General features: G+C 48.5%; 1 protein-coding gene across 1 annotated transcript in view; it reads right to left on the minus strand.

The window, feature by feature from the left end:
• RAB42 (RAB42, member RAS oncogene family) overlaps nucleotides 1–14,880 on the minus strand; it is a 38,103-nt gene extending 23,223 nt beyond the window's left edge. Inside the window, exon 1 of the mRNA XM_063954678.1 lies at nucleotides 14,578–14,880. Within this exon, the coding sequence (XP_063810748.1) occupies nucleotides 14,578–14,792 (215 nt within the window). The 5' untranslated portion in view covers nucleotides 14,793–14,880. The remainder of the gene's footprint in view (nucleotides 1–14,577) is intronic.
• Nucleotides 14,881–19,013: the final 4,133 nt, after the last annotated feature.

The raw sequence follows: 19,013 nt of genomic DNA on the forward strand, positions 1-19,013 counted from the left end.
ATTAGGTAGCTGGAGAGACACACAGCCTGTGTGCTACTCCATGTCCGCCGAAGCCACGCCCCCGCAATGAACACTTCTATTTTTTTAAAAGCATTATTACTTTGTAGCATTTTTTTTCTACACCTGCCTAAAACTTTTGCACAGTACTGTACATTGCTGATAATTATACAGTCTCTATATAGCATATTATGGACTTTGTTACCACTTCATTTATGTGCATCATCCTAGCACTGGGTTGTTCCCAACTTTGGCCCAGAATAGTCTGAATTATTTCTAACATTGATTTAACAAGATATTGGTAACATTCCTAAGAGATTCCATTCCATAAAATTAGCCTACACTGTATAGGAAATATGGAGTCCAGGGAGTGGGGAAGATCTTCCCCATCTAGGGATATCCAGATTTGCAAAGGGATGTCCCCTCTTTAAAATGATGTGGCTCCCTAGTGCCTATTATTTGGAGATCAACAGTGGCCATCAGAAAATAGTACACTGTGTTACAGAACCATATATTTTCCACATATGGTGCCTAATTCAGACCTGATCGTAGCACATCTACGATCAGTCACACAGATATGCGGGGGGACGCCCAGCACAGGGCTAATCCACCCTGCATGTCAGGCCCGACCCCCCTGCACAAGTACAAAAGCATTGCACAGCGGCGATGCTTGTGTACCTGAGGAGTAGCTCCCTGCCGGCGCAGCTCCTGTGCGCTGGCAGGAACTACTCATCGCTGTGAGGGTCACAGCGGCTGCGTCTAACGTCAGAAAGCTGCTGCAGCCCGCCCCTCCGCACGGTCCGGGCATGCCTGCGTTGCCCAGACCGCGTCCCCTAAACGGCGGCCAAATGCTGCTGACCCACCCAGCGAATGCCTCTGCCTGTCAATCAGGCAGAAGCAATTGCATGGCTGAGACAGCCATCGGCTGTCTGGCATGCGCTTGCGGTGCATGCGCAGTTCATACCTGATCGTCTTCTGTGCGAAAACGCACAGCAGCGATCAGGTTTGAATTAGGCCCATGGTTGGAGGGCATTGCTTGCTCTATCAACCTATTAATATTGTCACCTGCACACAAGGGCACACACTCACTTGGAAGAGGGAGTCTCCTATTTCAAATGTTGTGGCCTCCTAGTAGTTATTTTCTGGTGATCAGACAATATATCACTATACACTATAGATAAAAAGGTTTCTGCAGTGGGGTACAGGGGGTTCCACAGGAAAGAACATTGGGGTGTAGAGTTGGAACTTGATCCGAGGCACCAACAGGCTAAAAGCTTTGTTCCCAAGATGCACAGCGCAGCCTCCTCTATAACCCCGCCTCCGTGCACAGGAGCTCAGTTTGTGAGTTGGTGCCTGCTAGGCAGCCCTGAAAAGTGCTTTTTAAGAAGACAGAAGACTTCAAGGGCCGCAGCACAGGCACTTAAAAGTGCTATATGTCATTCTGATATATTGTGCTGCGGCTCCCTCACCTCCCCCAGCGGCGCTGTATACTCCCACACCCTGGTTGCCGGGTACTTACAGCGGAGGGCTCCGGTTTCTCTTCAGGCACACACACTTGCCGCTGCTCTCCGGGATCACGTGGCCACATTACAGGGAGGCGGTAAGAGGGTCCCCCAGGTGGGACCCGCTGAAAACCGCAATCCGCCTCGGTCTCTAGGAGACGGACTGCACGCGCTGGTGTGGACACTGTGGCCGTACAGGGACCCCACTAGACCACCAGGGCAAGGGGCACAGGTCGGATTACCTCATAATCCACTTTAATAGGCCCCGCAGTATCCGGTGGTGAAGTCCAGCAAGGGGATAAGGCTCTGACCTGTAGCCCCTCCCCCAGCCGCCATTTACTGCAAATGTTCCCGCCCTGGAGCTGCATCTCTCTGTCTCCCTCACTCCCTGTCAGTGTTTGGACGCCATTACACACATGTTGAGCTGATTCTGGGACTGCTGGGCAATGTCTCCTCTGTAAAGCCACCTGCATCATCAGCGCTGTGCATTTACAGGACACTTAAGTATTCTACATGTCATTTAGACAGTGTTAGTTAAGAACAAGTGCATTACTACAGGGATAGTTAGTACAAGTACCCTGTGATATACATCCAGTCTTTACTGTGCATTGTTATATCTATATACCTTTACTTAGTGGTACAGTTTGTACTTAGTATTGCTAGCCCAGTGCAGTTTTATTGTTTGTAATAATTTCTGCATTGTATATGTGACTGAGTGTGTGCCAATAGCTGCTGTGTGATTTCTATTCATGTATCTCACACATATTGCTATACCTATATTCTGTATCCTGAGGGGGGCTAAGTGCGTCAGGGTTATCATATAATATAGTGTTTCACAGGATATACTACCTTGGTATTTGTTTCTCTGTGTTTTACAGTCACCACATACCTCTTAAATCCTCTGTTTTTGCTCTGCTTTGCAGTCATACTATACAGAGGTTTTTTTGTCAGGTAATTTGTCTGCTCATTTTGTACTGTTTCACCCTTAAGTTGCACTTACATATAATATCTGCTAAACAGGGTGGTAGATCCATGGCTGATCCTGCACCATGCAGTGTTGACGCCACGGATTGCTCAGAGGAAAACGTAGCAGCTGAGGGTTCAGGTACTGGGGGTTCTAGACCCCATGGTCAGTCTGCAGCAATGGGGGCAAATCAAGACCCAGCTTGGGCTGCTTTCTCTAATTTACTGACTACGCTAGTAACTAGACTTGCGCCCCCTATGGGACCTCCTGTGCCATTATAGCTACATATTGTCCCTGCAGTTAATCCGCCATGGGCAGATACACTGTCCTCTCAATTACAGCGATTAAATCAGTCTCTGGCTAAGCAAAATCCTGACTCGCGCCCGCCTAAGACCAAGGGGCCATCTAAATGGGCCATTACTTCCTCACAATCCACACATGTTTCGGATACTTTGTCCGATGAAGATGGCGCTTACACTGACCCTTCAGACACTGCAGATGCTTCTGATGGGGAATCTCTGACACAAGTGGATGTTTCTGACCTCTTTGAGGCTATCAGGCTGATTCTTCAAATCGATGATGACGAAGAGCCTCCAGCTACCTCTAAGAAAGGTCAGAAGGTTACTAAATTAGTTTTACCTCATTCTGACCACTTGGTTGACATTCGTCAGGAATCCTGGGAAAATCCAGGAAAGAAATCCTAAAAAGATGTTTGTCTAAAAAGATGCTAGCTCATTATCCTCTCGCTGCAGTGTTAAGTAAACATCGGGAAACACCTCCGCCAGTGGATCCAAAAGTCGCGCGTCTGGTGGTGTCCTCTGCTCTGCCTGTCACTACCATCACCTCACTGAAGGAACCAATGGATATGCATGTGGAGGGTTGCTTGAAGTCCATTTACACTCTTGCTGGAGCTGTGCATAGGCCCACTATTGTGGCTTCTTGGGCGGCAAAAGCTATTGAAGCCTGGGTTCAGGAAGTTGAAGTGGAACTACCGTCGGGTTTTCCTGATAATGCTAGACAGTGTCTTTCGTATATTATTACAGCCTCTCATTATATTCAGGAGGCGGCATCTGATGCAGGTGTCCTCGCGGCCAAGGCGTCTACTACGTCCATTCTGGCTCGCCGTATTCTCTGGTTGCGGTCCTGTCTGTAGATCTGGACTCTAAAAAGACCTTGGAGGTGATCCCTTTTAAGGGAAACAATCTTTTTGGAGAAGATCTCAACAAAATTGTTGCTGACTTGGCATCAGCTAAGACTGCATGTTTGCCTAGTACTTCTCCTTCGGCTCCGAAGGCTAAGAGTAGTTCCTTTCAACCTCCAGGTAAAGCAAAGGGTCAGGCGTACCTGAAACAGGCTCGCACTTCCAAAACCTCTAAGCCCAAACGTAGATGTGCCTGGGCTGCCCATCAGCCTGCTTACAAAACAGACAAACCTGCTGCATGACAGGGCAGGCCTCCCTCTGGGGGATCCCAGGGTGGGAGGCCGACTTCTACGGTTTGCTCAGGCGTGGCTACAGACCACTTCGGACGCCTGGGTAAGGGAAGTCGTCACTCACGGATATGCCATCTCTTTCAAGAAACGTCCCCCTCACCAATTTTGCTCAAGAAACATCCCTTTGGATCAGGTAAAAGCAAAAACTCTCCATTTTATGGTACAATCTCTCCTGGATACAGGAGTGATAATGTCGGTGCCTCTGGCTCAGAGAGGCAGGGGGTACTATTCCACGCTGTTCCTAGTCCCGAAACCGAATGGGTCCTCTCGGCCCATTCTCAACCTCAAGTCTTTGAACAAATTTGTGAAAGTTTCCAAATTCCGTATGGAAACGCTTTGCTCTACTGTTCTGGCTTTTGAGCCCAAGGACTATATGGTATCCCTGGACATACAGGATGCTTACCTGCATATAACTATTGCAGTGTTTCATCATCATTTGCTATTGGCAACCTATATTTTCAATTCTAGGCCTTACCTTTCGGTCTGACCACGGCTCCAAGAATTTTCACCAAGGTCATGGCGGTCATGACGGCTCTGCTCCACCGTCAGGGTATCAGGATCCTACCGTATCTGGACGACTTGTTGATCCTGGCGAACTCTCCAGAGGTTCTCCTCTGTCATCTGGAACTGATAGTCCAATTCCTGCAAGCCCACGGGTGGCTCATCAACTGGAAGAAATCTTCCCTGGTCCCTGCTCAGAGCATGGTGCACCTGGGAGCGCTATTGGACACCCACACAACCAGAGGTTGTTTTTGTCTCCAGAGAAGGTCCTGAAACTTTAGGACAAGATAAGATGCTTCCTCTCTTGCCCACGTGTGTCGGTACACTGGGCGATGCAAGTACTAGGCCTCATGGTGTCGGCTTAATTTCATTCCCGCCCTCTGCAGCGGTTGATACTCTCCAAGTGGGACAGCCTGCCTCACCGGATCAGGACTCATGTGATCTCCTTGACTCCGGAGGTCCGCTTGTCACTGAGCTGTTGGCTACAGGACCAGCAACTGAGCAGGGGTCGTCCCTTCTGGCGACGGATGCCAGTCTGCTGGGCTGGGGAGCAGTGTTGGAGCAACGCTCTCTTCAGGGTTGGTGGACCAGGGAGGAATCTCTCCTCCCGATAAACATTCTGGAATTGTGGGCAGTGTTCAATGCGTTGACACTAGCCTTGCCTCTAGTACAGAACAGGCTTGTTCAAGTACAGTCAGACGCTACAACGGTGGCATAAGTAAATCATCAAGGCAACACTCGAAGCCGCATGGCAATGATGGAAGTGTCAAAAATCCTTCCTTGGGTGGAACGCCATCTGCCAGCCATATCGGCAGTGTTCATTCCGGGAGTCCTCAACTGGTAAGCGGACTTCCTCAGTCGTCAGGACGTACACGCTGGAGAGTGGAGCCTCCATCCAGAAGTCTTTCAACTCCTAGTGGACAAGTGGGGCCTACCAGATGTAGACCTGTTGGCATCTCGACACAATCACAAGGGTCCAGTCTTCGAAGCAAGGACATGGGATCCTCAAGCAGCGTTCGTGGACGCACTGGCAATTCCATGGAACTTTCGGCTGCCGTACATGTTCCCTCCGGTGTCACTTCTGCCCAGGGTGATAAGGAAGTTAAAGCAAGGACGAATACTACTACTAATCGCTCCAGCATGGCCCAGACGGCATTGGTTCTCAGACCTGCAGGGTCTCTCGATAGAGCGTCCTTTTCTACTTCCACAGCGCCCAGAACTTCTCGTTCAGGGCCCTTGTGTCTACCAGGATTTGGCTTTGACAGCGTGGCTCTTGAAGCTTCCATACTGAGGGCCAAAGGATTTTCTGAGGTGGTCGGTCAAACTATGTTGAAGGCCCGTAAACCGGCGTCTGCTCGGATTTATTATAGGGTCTGGAATTCTTACTTCGCCTAATGTGCGACTAACCATTATGACACATATAAGTTCAGTACTGCCAGGCTTTTGGCTTTCCTGCAACAGGGCCTGGACTTAAGCCTTCGTCTGGTCTCCCTCAAGGTTCATATTTCTGCCTTGTCGATATGGTTTCAGATAAAAATTGCGACTCTGCCTGATGTTCATACATTCACTCAGGGTGTTTTACGGATTAAATCTCCCTATGTCCCACCTGTGGCTTCTTGGAATTTGTCGGTTGTTCTGGACGCCTTACAAGAGTCTCCGTTTGAACCTCTTGAGTCTGTGGACCTTAAGTGGCTTACTCTTAAGGTCTTGTTCTTGCTGGCTATTGCCTCTGCTAGACGGGTTTCAGACTTGGGTGCCTTGTCCTGTAGGTCTCCCTTTCTGATTTTTCACCGTGACCAGGCGGTCCTTAGAACTCGTCCTGGTTATTTGCCTAAGGTGGTGTCGTCTTTCCACCTTAACCAGAAAATTGTGGTTCCGGCATTTACCTCTCCAGGTTTATCCTCCAAAGAGCGGTCTTTGAATGTGGTACGGGCTCTCCATATTTATGTGAAGAGAACAGCTTCTCTTAGGAGATCTAATTCTCTCTCTGCCCTTTTTGGTTTTCACAAACGTGGCTGGCCTGCAAATAAGCAGACCTTGGCCAGATGGATTAGAATGGTGATTGCACATGCTTATGTCTTCCAGCTGGTCTTCCAGCTCTTGCTACCATCAAAGCCCATTCTACTTGGTCTGATGGACCTTCTTGGGTGGCCCGACGTGGTTTGATCCTTGAACAATTGTGCAAAGCGGCTGCATGGTCCTCAGTGAACACGTTCATAAGGTTCTATGCCTTCGACACTTCTGTCTCCCAGGATGCCTCCTTTCGACGCCGGGTTCTTGTGCCCGATACAGTGCATCCCCTCCCATGAGGAACTGCTTTAGGACATTCTCGATGTTATTCCCTGTGGAACCCCAGTGTACCCTGCTGCAGAAAAGGAGAATAATGGTAAGAACTTACCTTTGTTAAATCTCTTTCTGCGAGGTACACTGGGTTCCACAGGGTGCCCACCCTCACGCACTTAGCTTCTTTGGGTTTGTATGGCATTAGCCACTGGTACCTTCTCCTGTCGCGAGAATGTGGTATATGTGGCTACTAACGGTTGTCGACTCTTTTACCTGCTACTGCATTGGACTGGTTAACAAAACTGAGCTCCTGTGCACGGAGGCGGGGTTATAGAGGAGGCGGCGCTGTGCATCTTGGGAACAGTCAAAACTTTTAGCCTGTTCGTGCCTCGGATCAAGATCCAACTCTACACCCTGATGTTATTCCCCGTGGAACCCAGTGTACCTCGAAGAAAGAGATTTAACAAAGGTAAGTTCTTACCATAAATCTCCTTTTTTCCATTGATCAAAATGTTCTCGACCTCTATTTTCCCATACTGTCCCAAACACACACAGGGAATACCTTTGTTTGCAAAAGGGGGAGGGGGGAGTCCCTTCTTTCAAACAATATCCATTTTTCTGCTGCAGGGTACACTGGGCTCCACAAGTCTGGACAATGGGGTGTAGAGTAGGATCTTGATCCGGGGCACCAACAGGCTCAAAGCTTTGACTGTTCCCAGAATGCACAGCGCCGCCTCCTATATCACCCCGCCTCCCAGCACAGGAGCTCAGTTTGTCAGTTGGTGCTGCAGTAAGCAGGCACTTAACAGAGGGCTCTGAGAAAAGCTTTTTATGAGGTAAAAAGTGAAGACTTCAAGGGCAGCAGCGGTGGTAAATGTCTTGTGACATTCACTGCTGCAGCTCCAGCTCTCCCCAGCGGCGCTGTACATTCCCGAGCCCTGGTTGCCGGGTACCTACAGCGGAGGCTCCGGTTTTCTTCATGTTAGACACACACGACTGGGGCTCTCCAGGATAGCCTGGCTGCGCTTTGGGAGGTAAGTGGGTCCCGCTCGCGGGACCCGGTCTTTATCGCGATCCGGCGCGGTCAGTGGGAGGCGGGCCGCACGCTGGCGGTGGACACTGTGGATACAGGCGATCCCACTAGATCACCAGGGCATGGGTGCAGGTCAGGTTTTCTCTTAAAACCGATTTTAATATCGCCCACAGTACCCGGTGGTTTTGCCAGCAAGGGGGATAAGGCTTAGACCTGAAGCCCCTCCCCCAGCCCCAGGGCGCCATTTCCAGCAAGTATTCACGCCCTGCATCTCTGTCTTTTCCTCACTCCCTGTCAGTGTCTGCGGCGCCATTACTCCTCAGCTCACTGTTCCTGGGACTGCTTGGGCAAATCCTCCTATGTAAAGCCGCCTGGTTGTCAGCGCTGTGCCTTTACATGACACTTAAGTATTCTACCTGCCTTTTTAGTCAGTGTTAGTAAGAAAGAGTGCATTTAGTCAGGGTTTCCTAGTACAATTACCCTGTGATATACATCCAGTTCTTACTGTGTACTGTTCTATCTATTGTTATATAGCTGTGTAAGCTAGTCCAGTGCATTATTGTCTGTAATAACCTCTGCATTGTACAAACTGTGACTATTTGTGTGTGCATTGATAGCTGAGTGGTGTCCATCTCGTGTCTTTCACTCAACTTGCTATCCCTATATTCTATAACCTGAGGGGGCTTGGTGCGTCAGGTGTTATTTAATATAGGATTTTCACAAAGATATACTGTATTACGTATTTTTCTCTGTGATTTAGTCACCATGTCTCTCCTTATCTCTGCTAGTGCTGACTACACTGCGCAGGGGTTTGGGTTTAGGGATATAGTGCTGCTAATAATTGTACTGTGTTACCTCATACTGCAAGTTATATCATGTCTGCTTCTGAGGGTAATGGTTCTGGGGCGGAACACACTGCTGGTGTTGCTGAAGCCACAGGCACATATGGGGAGAATATAGCAGGTGTGGGCTCTGGTTCTGGGGGCTCCTTGCCCCCCAGTGGGACTGTGGCAACGGAGGCATATACTGACCCTCCGTGTGCCGCTTTTTCCACGCTTCTGCATACGCTAGTTCATAAACTAACACCCCCTATGGGACCCCCAATGCCGGTACAACCGTATGTGGTCCCTGCAGCTAACCCGCCGTGGGCGGACGATTTATCTGCTCAATTAAAGAAGTTGAACCAGTCCCTGACCACTAAAAAGTCTGACCATCGCTCGCCTAAGTCCAAGAGGTCCTCTAAGCGAGCGCTCGTCTCCTCACCATCCACTGCTGTCACTGACACCTCGTCTGATGAAGACAGCACATACACTGACCCCACAGGTTCTGACTCAGATACGGCTGATGGGGAGGGTAGTTCACATGTGCATGTTTCTGATCTTTTGGAGGCTATTAAGTTAATTCTGCAGATTACGGATGATCCCGAGCCATCCGTTCCTCCTAAGAAACCAGATAGGTTCAAGCGTCAGAAGGTGATTAAACAAGTTTTACCTCACTCTGACCACCTAGTGAATACACGTCAGGAACCCTGGCAAAGCCCGGGTACGAAGTTTGTGCCTCAAAAGAAGATGCTGGCTTGCTATCCCCTCGCGCCAGAGCTGTCTAAGAATTGGGAAACGCCTCCTCCAGTAGACTCACATGTGGCTAGGATGGTGGTTTCCTCAGCTCTACCTGTCATTACCGTCACGTCTCTAAAAGAGCCTACGGATAGACGTGTGGAGGGTTGTCTAAAAGCGATTTACACCCTCACGGGTGCTGCACAAAGGCCCACTATTGCAGCTACATGGGCGGCAGAGGCTACTGAAGCATGGGCCTTGGAGTTAGAAGCTGAAATCTCCTCTGACCATGCTAGACAATGCTTGTCATATATTGTCACAGCTTCTCGCTATATTAAAGAGGCGGCTTCTGATGCCGGTATCCTGGCAGCCAAGGCCTCTACTACGTCAGTCCTGGCTCGTAGGATATTGTGGCTGAGATCCTGGTCTGTGGATCTGGACTCTAGAAAAACCCTAGAGGTACTCCCTTTCAAGGGGGATATTCTGTTTGGGGAGGACTTAAATAAGATAGTGGCTGATTTGGCTACTGCCAAAACTGCCTGTCTGCCTAATACAGCTCCTTCTGTGTCGAAGGCCAATGGCACGTCCTTTCGCCCCTTTCATCCTTCAGGTAAAGCAAAAGGTCAGGCGTACCATAAGCAGGCCCGCACTTCCAAACCTGGTAAGCCGAAGCCCAAAAGAGCCTGGGCTGCCCGTCAGCCAGCAGCCAAGACCGATAAGCCTGCCGCATGACGGGGCGGGCCTCCCCCTGGGGGATCCCAGGGTGGGGGGCCGGCTTCTAGGGTATTCCCAGGAATGGTTGAAGACCACTTCAGATGCCTGGGTACGGGAAGTCGTCATTCGAGGTTACGCCATAGCCTTCAAAAACCGACCCCCTCATCGATTTGCCAGACAGACGTCCCGTCGGTCCAGACAAAGGCAAACACTCTGCATTCGGTGGTACAGACCCTCCTGGACACAGGAGTCGTAGTACAGGTGCCTCTTGCTCAGAGGGAACGGGGGTACTATTCTCCGCTGTTTCTAGTCCCGAAACCGAATGGGTCCTCCCGGCCCATTCTCAACCTCAAGGCACTGAACAAGTTTGTGAAGGTTTCCAAGTTCCGTATGGAAACCCTTCGCTCTATAGTTCTGGCGTTGGAACCTGGGGACTACATGGTCTCCCTGGACATACAGGATGCTTACCTGCATATTCCTATAGCAGTGTCACATCAACAATACCTGAGGTTCGCTATTGGCAACCTCCATTACCAGTTTCGGGCGTTACCTTTTGGTTTAACAACGGCTCCGCGAGTCTTTACCAAAGTTATGGCGGTGATGACGGTGGTACTCCGTCGTCAAGGGGTCAGGATACTGCCGTATCTGGACGAATTGTTAATCCTGGCAAATTCCCCAGATCTTCTCCTGCGCCATCTGGATATGTGTCGGATTTGGGTGCCTTGTCTTGTAGTTCCCCATATCTGATTTTTCACCGTGACCGGGCGGTTCTTAGGACTCGTCCCGGATATTTACCTAAGGTGGTTCCACCTTAATCAGGAGATTGTGACGGCTACGTGGTCCTCCGGGAACACGTTCATAAGGTTCTATGCCTTCGATACTGCCACTTCCCAGGATGCTTCCTTTGGATGCCGGGTTCTTGTGCCCGCTACAGTGCGTCCCCTCCCATAAGGAACTGCTTTAGGACATCCCCATTGTCCAGACTTGTGGAGCCCAGTGTACCCCGCAGCAGAAAACGAGTTTTATGGTAAGAACTTACCCTTGTTAAAACTCTTTCTGCGAGGTACACTGGGCTCCACAAGGCGCCCACCCTGACGCACTTAGCTTCTTTGGGTTAATATGGCATTAGCCGCTGACACTTCTCTTGTCGTGAGAGTGTGGTGTATGTGGCTACTAACCGTTGTCGTCTCTTTTCCTGCTACTGCATTGGGCTGGTTAACTAAACTGAGCTCCTGTGCTGGGAGGCGGGGTGATATAGGAGGCGGCGCTGTGCATTCTGGGAACAGTCAAAGCTTTGAGCCTGTTGGTGCCTCGGCTCAAGATCCTACTCTACACCCCATTGTCCAGACTTGTGGAGCCCAGTGTACCTCGCAGAAAGAGTTTTAACAAGGGTAAGTTCTTACCATAAAACTCATTTTTAGTTATCACCAATAACTAAAACAGTACAGAAAAAAATAGGTTTTCACATATAGGGAGATCAAATATTCAGATTTCCCCATCTTATTAAAAACTGGGGTCCCCTCATTTAATGTGGTAGGTATTCCACAGTTTAATTTGACAGTGAAAACTAGAAAAAGTGTAGATTTTATTATAAAAACCCAGAGTTCTGTTTTGAAAAGTTGGCTTAATACCAAAACAAGAATCATAAAGTATAATAGTGCAGATGTATTAAGCCTGGAGAAGGCATAAAGAAGTGAAAAAGCAGTGATACGTGCAAGGTGATAACCTGCGGTTTGGATCCTAATAACCTGCGGTTGTCGGAATATTTCACCAACTGTCGAGATTCCGGCGTCTCCTGATCGCCGGGATCCTGACAGCCGGTATTTTAACTGCATCCCGTGTATGCGTGTATATATGTATATACATATATATATATATACACATACAAATAAATATCCCCTTATATACTCAGCAAAAAAGTGAAATTGGCCTCAGTGTCCTATACAATGCCAGCCATACATAGGCCGAAAGAATAATCGTCACTCAAGGATCATTGAGTGTTGTCCCTTTTTTGTATATGTATAATGATGCAATTCACTCCAGCCCACCTAGTGGCTATTTGCATCTCCCCTCCAAGAGGTGGTGATGGTGGTGCGTTTTGCATGTTCGGGGACTCTAGGCTGAAGCTTTGGCTGGGGTGCAGAGAGACCTTGCACCGGCCCTGGCAAAACCCTTATGCTGGAGGAATGTTATCAGCTAACCAAGCATCTCACTACTGTGGACAGCAGGCACGCCGAGATATTGATTAATCATTGGGGGGTATTCTAATACACAGGAAAAAAACAGACACCCAACCGACTTTACAAACAACTGAATTACCCCCATTGTCTCTAAACTATCAATGTCGTGAAACCATCAGCCTTAACCAAAGATTTTTTGAAAATGCGATACTTTGTTGGTTGATGGACAGCCCTACCTTGAATTCCTGGTTATGTGTGCCTATATTTTAGTGCAATGTAACTATCATAAACATACGGCGGGATGTAGTGGAGTTCAAGATCGCTGGAGGTGCGGGATGCCAGCCATTCTTGGACAGTTTTTAAAAAAAAGACAATCACTTACAAGGCATGGTTTTGTAAGTGATTGCCCCTTTTAAAAAACGTCCGAGTTTGCCCGTCATCCTGCACCTCTTCTGGCTATCTCAGAAAGCACAGAGACACTCGGTGGGATGTAATGGAGTCCGACAGTTGTTAATGGGGATTTGACATAGCAGACACTCCCTCTCTTGTGCTGACAGGTTAGAAGAGTCAGTCCTCAGATGAATAGCTGAGGCTGGCAAACTGTGGGTCACAGCGGCTATGTAAGGGCTACTCCCACATTCTCAGACATGTTGCATATCAAGCAAGTTTCTAATGTAAACTCGCTATTAATAGGATCTCTCCCTTAGATATACTGACAACATTTTAGACAAATATAAAGGTGGTGATAAAGACTAGCACAATGTTGGGGAGCAGTCAGCTGCAGATACAAACAACGGGGGACTAATGGAGTCGGGTGGGTTAGGCAAGGAAACATAAAGTCAAGGTAAGTGAATGAGCTGTGCCTGAACTCGGGGGGTAATTCAGAGTTGATTGCAGCAGCAAATTTGTTAACAGTTGGACAAAACCATGTGCACTGCAGGGGAGGCAGATATAACGTGCAGAGAGATTTGGGTGGGTTATTTTGTTTCTATGCAGGGTAAATACTGGCTGCTTTATTTTTACACTGCAATTTAGATTTCAGTTTGAACACACCCCACCCAAATCTAACTCTCTTTGCACATGTTATATCTGCCCCCCCCCCCCCTGCAGTGCACATGGGGGGTCATTCCGAGTTGATCGCAGCTGTGCTAAATTTAGCACAGCTACGATCATGAACTCAGATTTGCAGGGGAACGCCCAGCACAGGGCTAGTCCGCCCCGCATGTCAGTGCCACCCCTCCTCCCCCGCCGAAGTGCAAAGGCATCGCACAGCGGCGATGCCTTTGCACTTCAAGAGTAGCTCCCGACCAGTGCAGCTTTAGCGTGCTGGCAGGGAGCTACCCATCGCTCCCCGGCCCGCAGTGGCTGCGTGTGACGTCACGTAGCCGCTGCGGGCCACGCCCATGTATCAGCGGCCAAGCGCTGCCGTTTCACCCCCTCCCGCCCATCGACCGCCTCTGCCTGTCAATCAGGCAGAGGCGAATGTAGCGCAGCGACGGGCGGCCATGCGCCGCATGCGCAGTTCTGACCTGATCGCTACGCTGCGAAAAACTGCAGCGTGCAATCGGGTCAGAATGACCCCATGGTTTTGCCCAACTGCTAGCAAATTTGCTGCTGCGATGAACTCTGAATTACCCCCTCTGTGTCTGACTTGGCAGTCGTGTAGTGTGTGCAGTGTGCTGATATTTAGCTGCAATATAATGCATAATCAAACATTTTCACATACTAGGACAAACATAAAACAATGGGCCAGATGTACTAAGCCTGAAAAGTGATAAATATCACAGTGATAAAGTACCAGCCAATCGGCTCTTAACTGTCATTTTTCAAACACAGCCTGTGACATGACAGTAAGGAGCCGATTGGCTGGTGCTTTATCACAGTGATATTTATCACTTTTCAGGCTTAGTACATCTCCCCCAATATAAGATGCCATTGAGATCTCATCAGGAGATGCGTCCTTGCAGGCTATTTTTAAACACAGATAGATGCGCTTCCTGTAAAGGTAGGTGCATGATGTCACAATGTAGAATATGCTGTGGCACAGTTTTGCAGGGTTCTGTACAACCCTACTGTATTATCCGCTAGTTAGTATTGATATTGCTGCATATTCTTTTGTAGTGAAAAAAAATGGTCAAACCATTGAAACAGATGAAGAATATCTAGACAGAGGTAATAGCAGTGCTACATTTAATCAACATACAATTTTTACTTAAAAAAACTTAAAGTAACACTTTTAAATCTGTTTAAAACTAACTTCTGCACAAATATTATTAATAGAGTGTAGGGTATTTCCTCTTGTTTCATTTTTGGCTTTTTAATTCTATTCTAATAGAATCTAGTAAATTCATCTCACCGGTAACGCTCCTGTCCTGCTGTGTCCCAGAACTGCAGTCTGACTTTAACACCAGTCTCAGGCTCTTCTATTCGGGAGCAGAAATCTACACCTACAGTTGGCCCTGTAGTGTCTGTGAAGTCTTCATCTGTGTATCTCCTCAGGAGGGAAGTCTTCCCCACACCAGAGTCCCCCAGTAACAGCACACGAAACTGAAAGTCCCACGCACATGCCATTCTAGGGTAGACTAACAGATTTTTTTTTATTTATTTTTTTAAACAGGATCTGCTGCCCAAATCTGTTCATTTGTGTTATCTTCTGTTGTGTTCCTCCCCCACACAAACCTTTTTTTTTTTTCTCTCATTCTTTTACTAGCTCAGTTTCAAGTTTCCACTTGTCTCTAATAACATTCCTTTGTCTCTTTCAGCCAGGTGACTTATCTCTCCACATTACCGTAGTGCTTGATTTCACATCACCTTATCCTGTTTTAGCCCCTGGTGCGTATCATTATGCTAAAACTTTAGTTATTTTACAAACAAGAATAGTATAAACTCAAACATTTACCATAGAAAGTGGGGGCAGTATCCTTTCCTCCTGGAACTGGAAGGGTGACGGTTTTCTGTGACGTTTTATCAGACAACACACTTTCAGTGTAACAGGGACATGGAGGAACAACATATAGAAGCTGCTGGCTGCTTCTACTTCATGTCAGAAGCAAGCACTCCATGGGGGTCATTCCGAGTTGTTCGCTCGGTATTTTTTTCTCGCAACGGAGCGATTAGTCGCTAATGCGCATGCGCAATGCCCACAGTGCGACTGCACCAAGTAAATTTGCTATGCAGTTAGGTATTTTACTCACGGCATTACGAGGTTTTTTCTTCGTTCTGGTGATCGTAATGTGATTGACAGGAAGTGGGTGTTTCTGGGCGGAAACAGGACGTTTTATGGGTGTGTGTGAAAAAACGCTACCGTTTCTGGGAAAAACGCGGGAGTGGCTGGAGAAACGGAGGAGTGTCTGGGCGAACGCTGGGTGTGTTTGTGACGTCAAACCAGGAACGACAAGCTCTGAACTGATCGCAGATGCCGAGTAAGTGTGGAGCTACTCAGAAACTGCTAAGAAGTGTCTATTCGCAATATTGCGAATCTTTCGTTCGCAATTTTGATAAGCTAAGATTCACTCCCAGTAGGCGGCGGCTTAGCGTGTGCAAAGCTGCTAAATGCAGCTTGCGAGCGAACAACTCGGAATGAGGGCCCATGTTGGGTTGGGTTACCTCAGGATAAAGAAAAACACCACTTGGACTATCAGGAGCTGGCTAGCAGCTTTCAGCCTGGGGGACAAACATAAGCACATGGCCCTGGCCTCTCTACCAGATAAGTAAGGTGGAAAAATGAGCATGACAAAAGGCCCTCGGGCATTGTTTCTGTAGTGTGCGTGTGGTTTAACATTTAATAGCCAATAAAACGTGTGAACAATTGTTATGTCAAACAGTCTTTCTCAAATACTTACCATATTTATGTGACAAACCAGATATTATTCTAATGACCTATTTAATATACAGTACAAAGCATTCTATAGACCTAACAAAAAAAACGAGTTTTATGGCAAGAACTTATCTTTGTTAAAACTCTTTCTGCGAGGTACACTGGGCTCCACAAGGATAGACATAGGGGTGTAGAGTAGGATCTTGATCCGAAGTACCAACAGGCTCAAAAGCTTTGACCTTCTTTCCAAGATGCATAGCGCCGCCTCCTATATCACCCCGCCTCTGTGCACAGGAGCTCAGTTTTGTTATCCAGCCCAATGCAGTAGCAAGTAAAAGAGACGACAACTGCAAGTTGCCACAAACACCACACTCTCCCGACAGGAGAAGTGTCAGCGGCTAATGCCATACCAACCCAAAGAAGCTAAGTGCGTCAGGGTGGGCGCCTTGTGGAGCCCAGTGTACCTCGCAGAAAGAATTTTAACAAAGGTAAGTTCTTACCATAAAACTCGTTTTCTGCTGCGGGGTACACTGGGCTCCACAAGGATAGACATTGGGGATGTCCTAAAGCAGTTCCTTATGGGAGGGGACGCACTGTAGCGGGCACAAGAACCCGGCATCCAAAGGAAGCATCCTGGGAAGTGGCAGTATTGAAGGCATAGAACCTTATGAACGTGTTCACAGAGGACCACGTAGCCGCCCTGCACAATTGTTCAAGGGTCGCACCACGTTGGGCCGCCCAAGAAGGTCCAACAGACCGAGTAGAATGGGCCATAATGTGATCAGGAGCAGAGAGACCAGCCTTCACATAAGCATGTGCAAGCACCATTCTAATCCAGCTGGCCAGAGTTGCTTGTGAGCAGGCCAGCCCCGTTTGAGAAACCCAAACACAACAAAAATAGAATCAGATTTCCTAATAGGAGCAGTTCTCTTCACATAGATACGGAGAGCCCGTAAAACATCCAAAGACCGCTCTTTGGGAGACAGATCAGGAGAAACAAGTGCCGGAACTACAATCTCCTGATTAAGGTGGAACGAAGAAACCACCTTAGGTAGATAGCCGGGACGAGTCCTAAGAACCGCCCGGTCACAATGAAATATCAGATATGGGGAACTACAGGACAAGGCACCCAAATCCGACACTCTTCTAGCTGAAGCAATAGCCAGCAGAAACAACACGGCACCTTAAGGGAAAGCCACTTAAGGTCAGCTGAACCAAGAGGTTCAAACTGAGACTCTTGTAACGCCTCCAAAACCACCGACAAGTCCCAAGGAGCCACAGGCGGGACATAGGGAGGTTGGATACGCAACACGCCCTGAGTAAAGGTATGCACAACAGGTAAGGTCGCAATTTTTCTCTGAAACCACACCGACAAGGCAGATATTTGAACCTTGAGGGAGGCCAGACGCAGGCCTAAGTCCAGGCCCTGCTGAAGAAAAGCCAACAACTTGGCTATACTAAACTTGGAAGCGTCATAATCGTTAGATGCGCACCAAACAAAGTAAGAATGCCAGACCCTATAGTAAATCCGAGCCAAGCCGGTTTCCGGGCCCGCAACATAGTTTGAATGACCGCCTCAGAAAACCCTTTAGCCCTTAAGACGGAAGCTTCAAGAGCCACGCCGTCAAAGACAGCCGGGCTAGGTCCTGGTAGACACAGGGGCCCTGAACGAGGAGGTCTGGGCATTGTGGAAGTAAAATTGGATGCTCCGACGATAGGCCTTGCAGGTCTGAGAACCAGTGGCGTCTGTGCCACGCTGGAGCTATGAGAATCAGAATTCCTTTTTCTTGCTTGAACTTCCGAATTACCCTGGGCAGGAGTGACACCGGAGGGAACACGTACGGCAGCTGAAACCTCCACGGTACCACCAGCGCATCCATGAATGCTGCTTGAGGATCCCTTGTCCTTGCTCCGAAGACCGGAACTTTGTGATTGTGTCGAGACGCCATCAGATCTACGTCTGGAAGGCCCCACCTTTCCACTATGAGTTGAAACACTTCTGGATGGAAGCCCCACTCGCCGGCATGCACGTCCTGACGACTGAGAAAGTCCGCTTCCCAATTTAGGACTCCCGGAATGAATATTGCCGATATGGCCGGTAGATGGCGTTCTGCCCACTGTAGAATCCGTGTGACTTCCTTTATTGCCAAACAGCTTTGAGTGCCGCCTTGATGATTTATGTAAGCCACTGTGGAGGCGTTGTCCGACTGTACTTGAACAGGACGGTTCTGAATTAAATGCTGGGCCAGGTTCAACGAATTGAAGACCGCCCGCAATTCCAGAATGTTGATCGAGAGGAGAGATTCCTCCTTGGTCCACCGACCCTGAAGGGAGTGTTACTTCAGCACTGCGCCCCAACCTTTTAGACTGGCATCTGTCATCAACAGGACCAAGTTGGATATCCAGAAGGGACGACCCCTGCACAATTGTTGGTCCCGGAGCCACCAGTGTAGCGACAGATGGACCTCCGGAGGACTTACACTCGGTGATTCAGAATTACAAACCAGTGATCGTGTGCGGAATCGTGGCATTGTCCTGGATGGTGGCTTGACACTTAAACATCAGATATCAGCCACAATCAAATCCTCATTCTTTCACCTGAGGAACATAGCCAGAATCAATCACTTAATTCCCTCAGATGATATGCCAAAAGTCATACATGCATTTGTATCATCTCGATTAGACAACTGTACAGCCCTCTACCTTGGTCTCCCAGCAAAAGAATTGCAACGCTTACAGCTGTTGCAAAACACAGCTGCCAGGCTGTTAACCAACCAGCCCCGTTCTAGCCACATAACACCCATCCTCTACTCCCTTCACTGTCTGCCTGTAAGATGGCGAATCATCTTCAAGACTGGCTTACTGAGTTTCAAAGCATTACATGACCAAGGCCCAAGGTACCTAAAACAGCTTCTGACCCCATACTGCCCCAGTCGATTACTGCAATCTGTAGATGAAGGTTTTTTAGCAGTACT

This window comes from Pseudophryne corroboree, chromosome 2 (assembly GCF_028390025.1).
Source record: "Pseudophryne corroboree isolate aPseCor3 chromosome 2, aPseCor3.hap2, whole genome shotgun sequence".
Classification (NCBI taxonomy): domain Eukaryota; kingdom Metazoa; phylum Chordata; class Amphibia; order Anura; family Myobatrachidae; genus Pseudophryne; species Pseudophryne corroboree.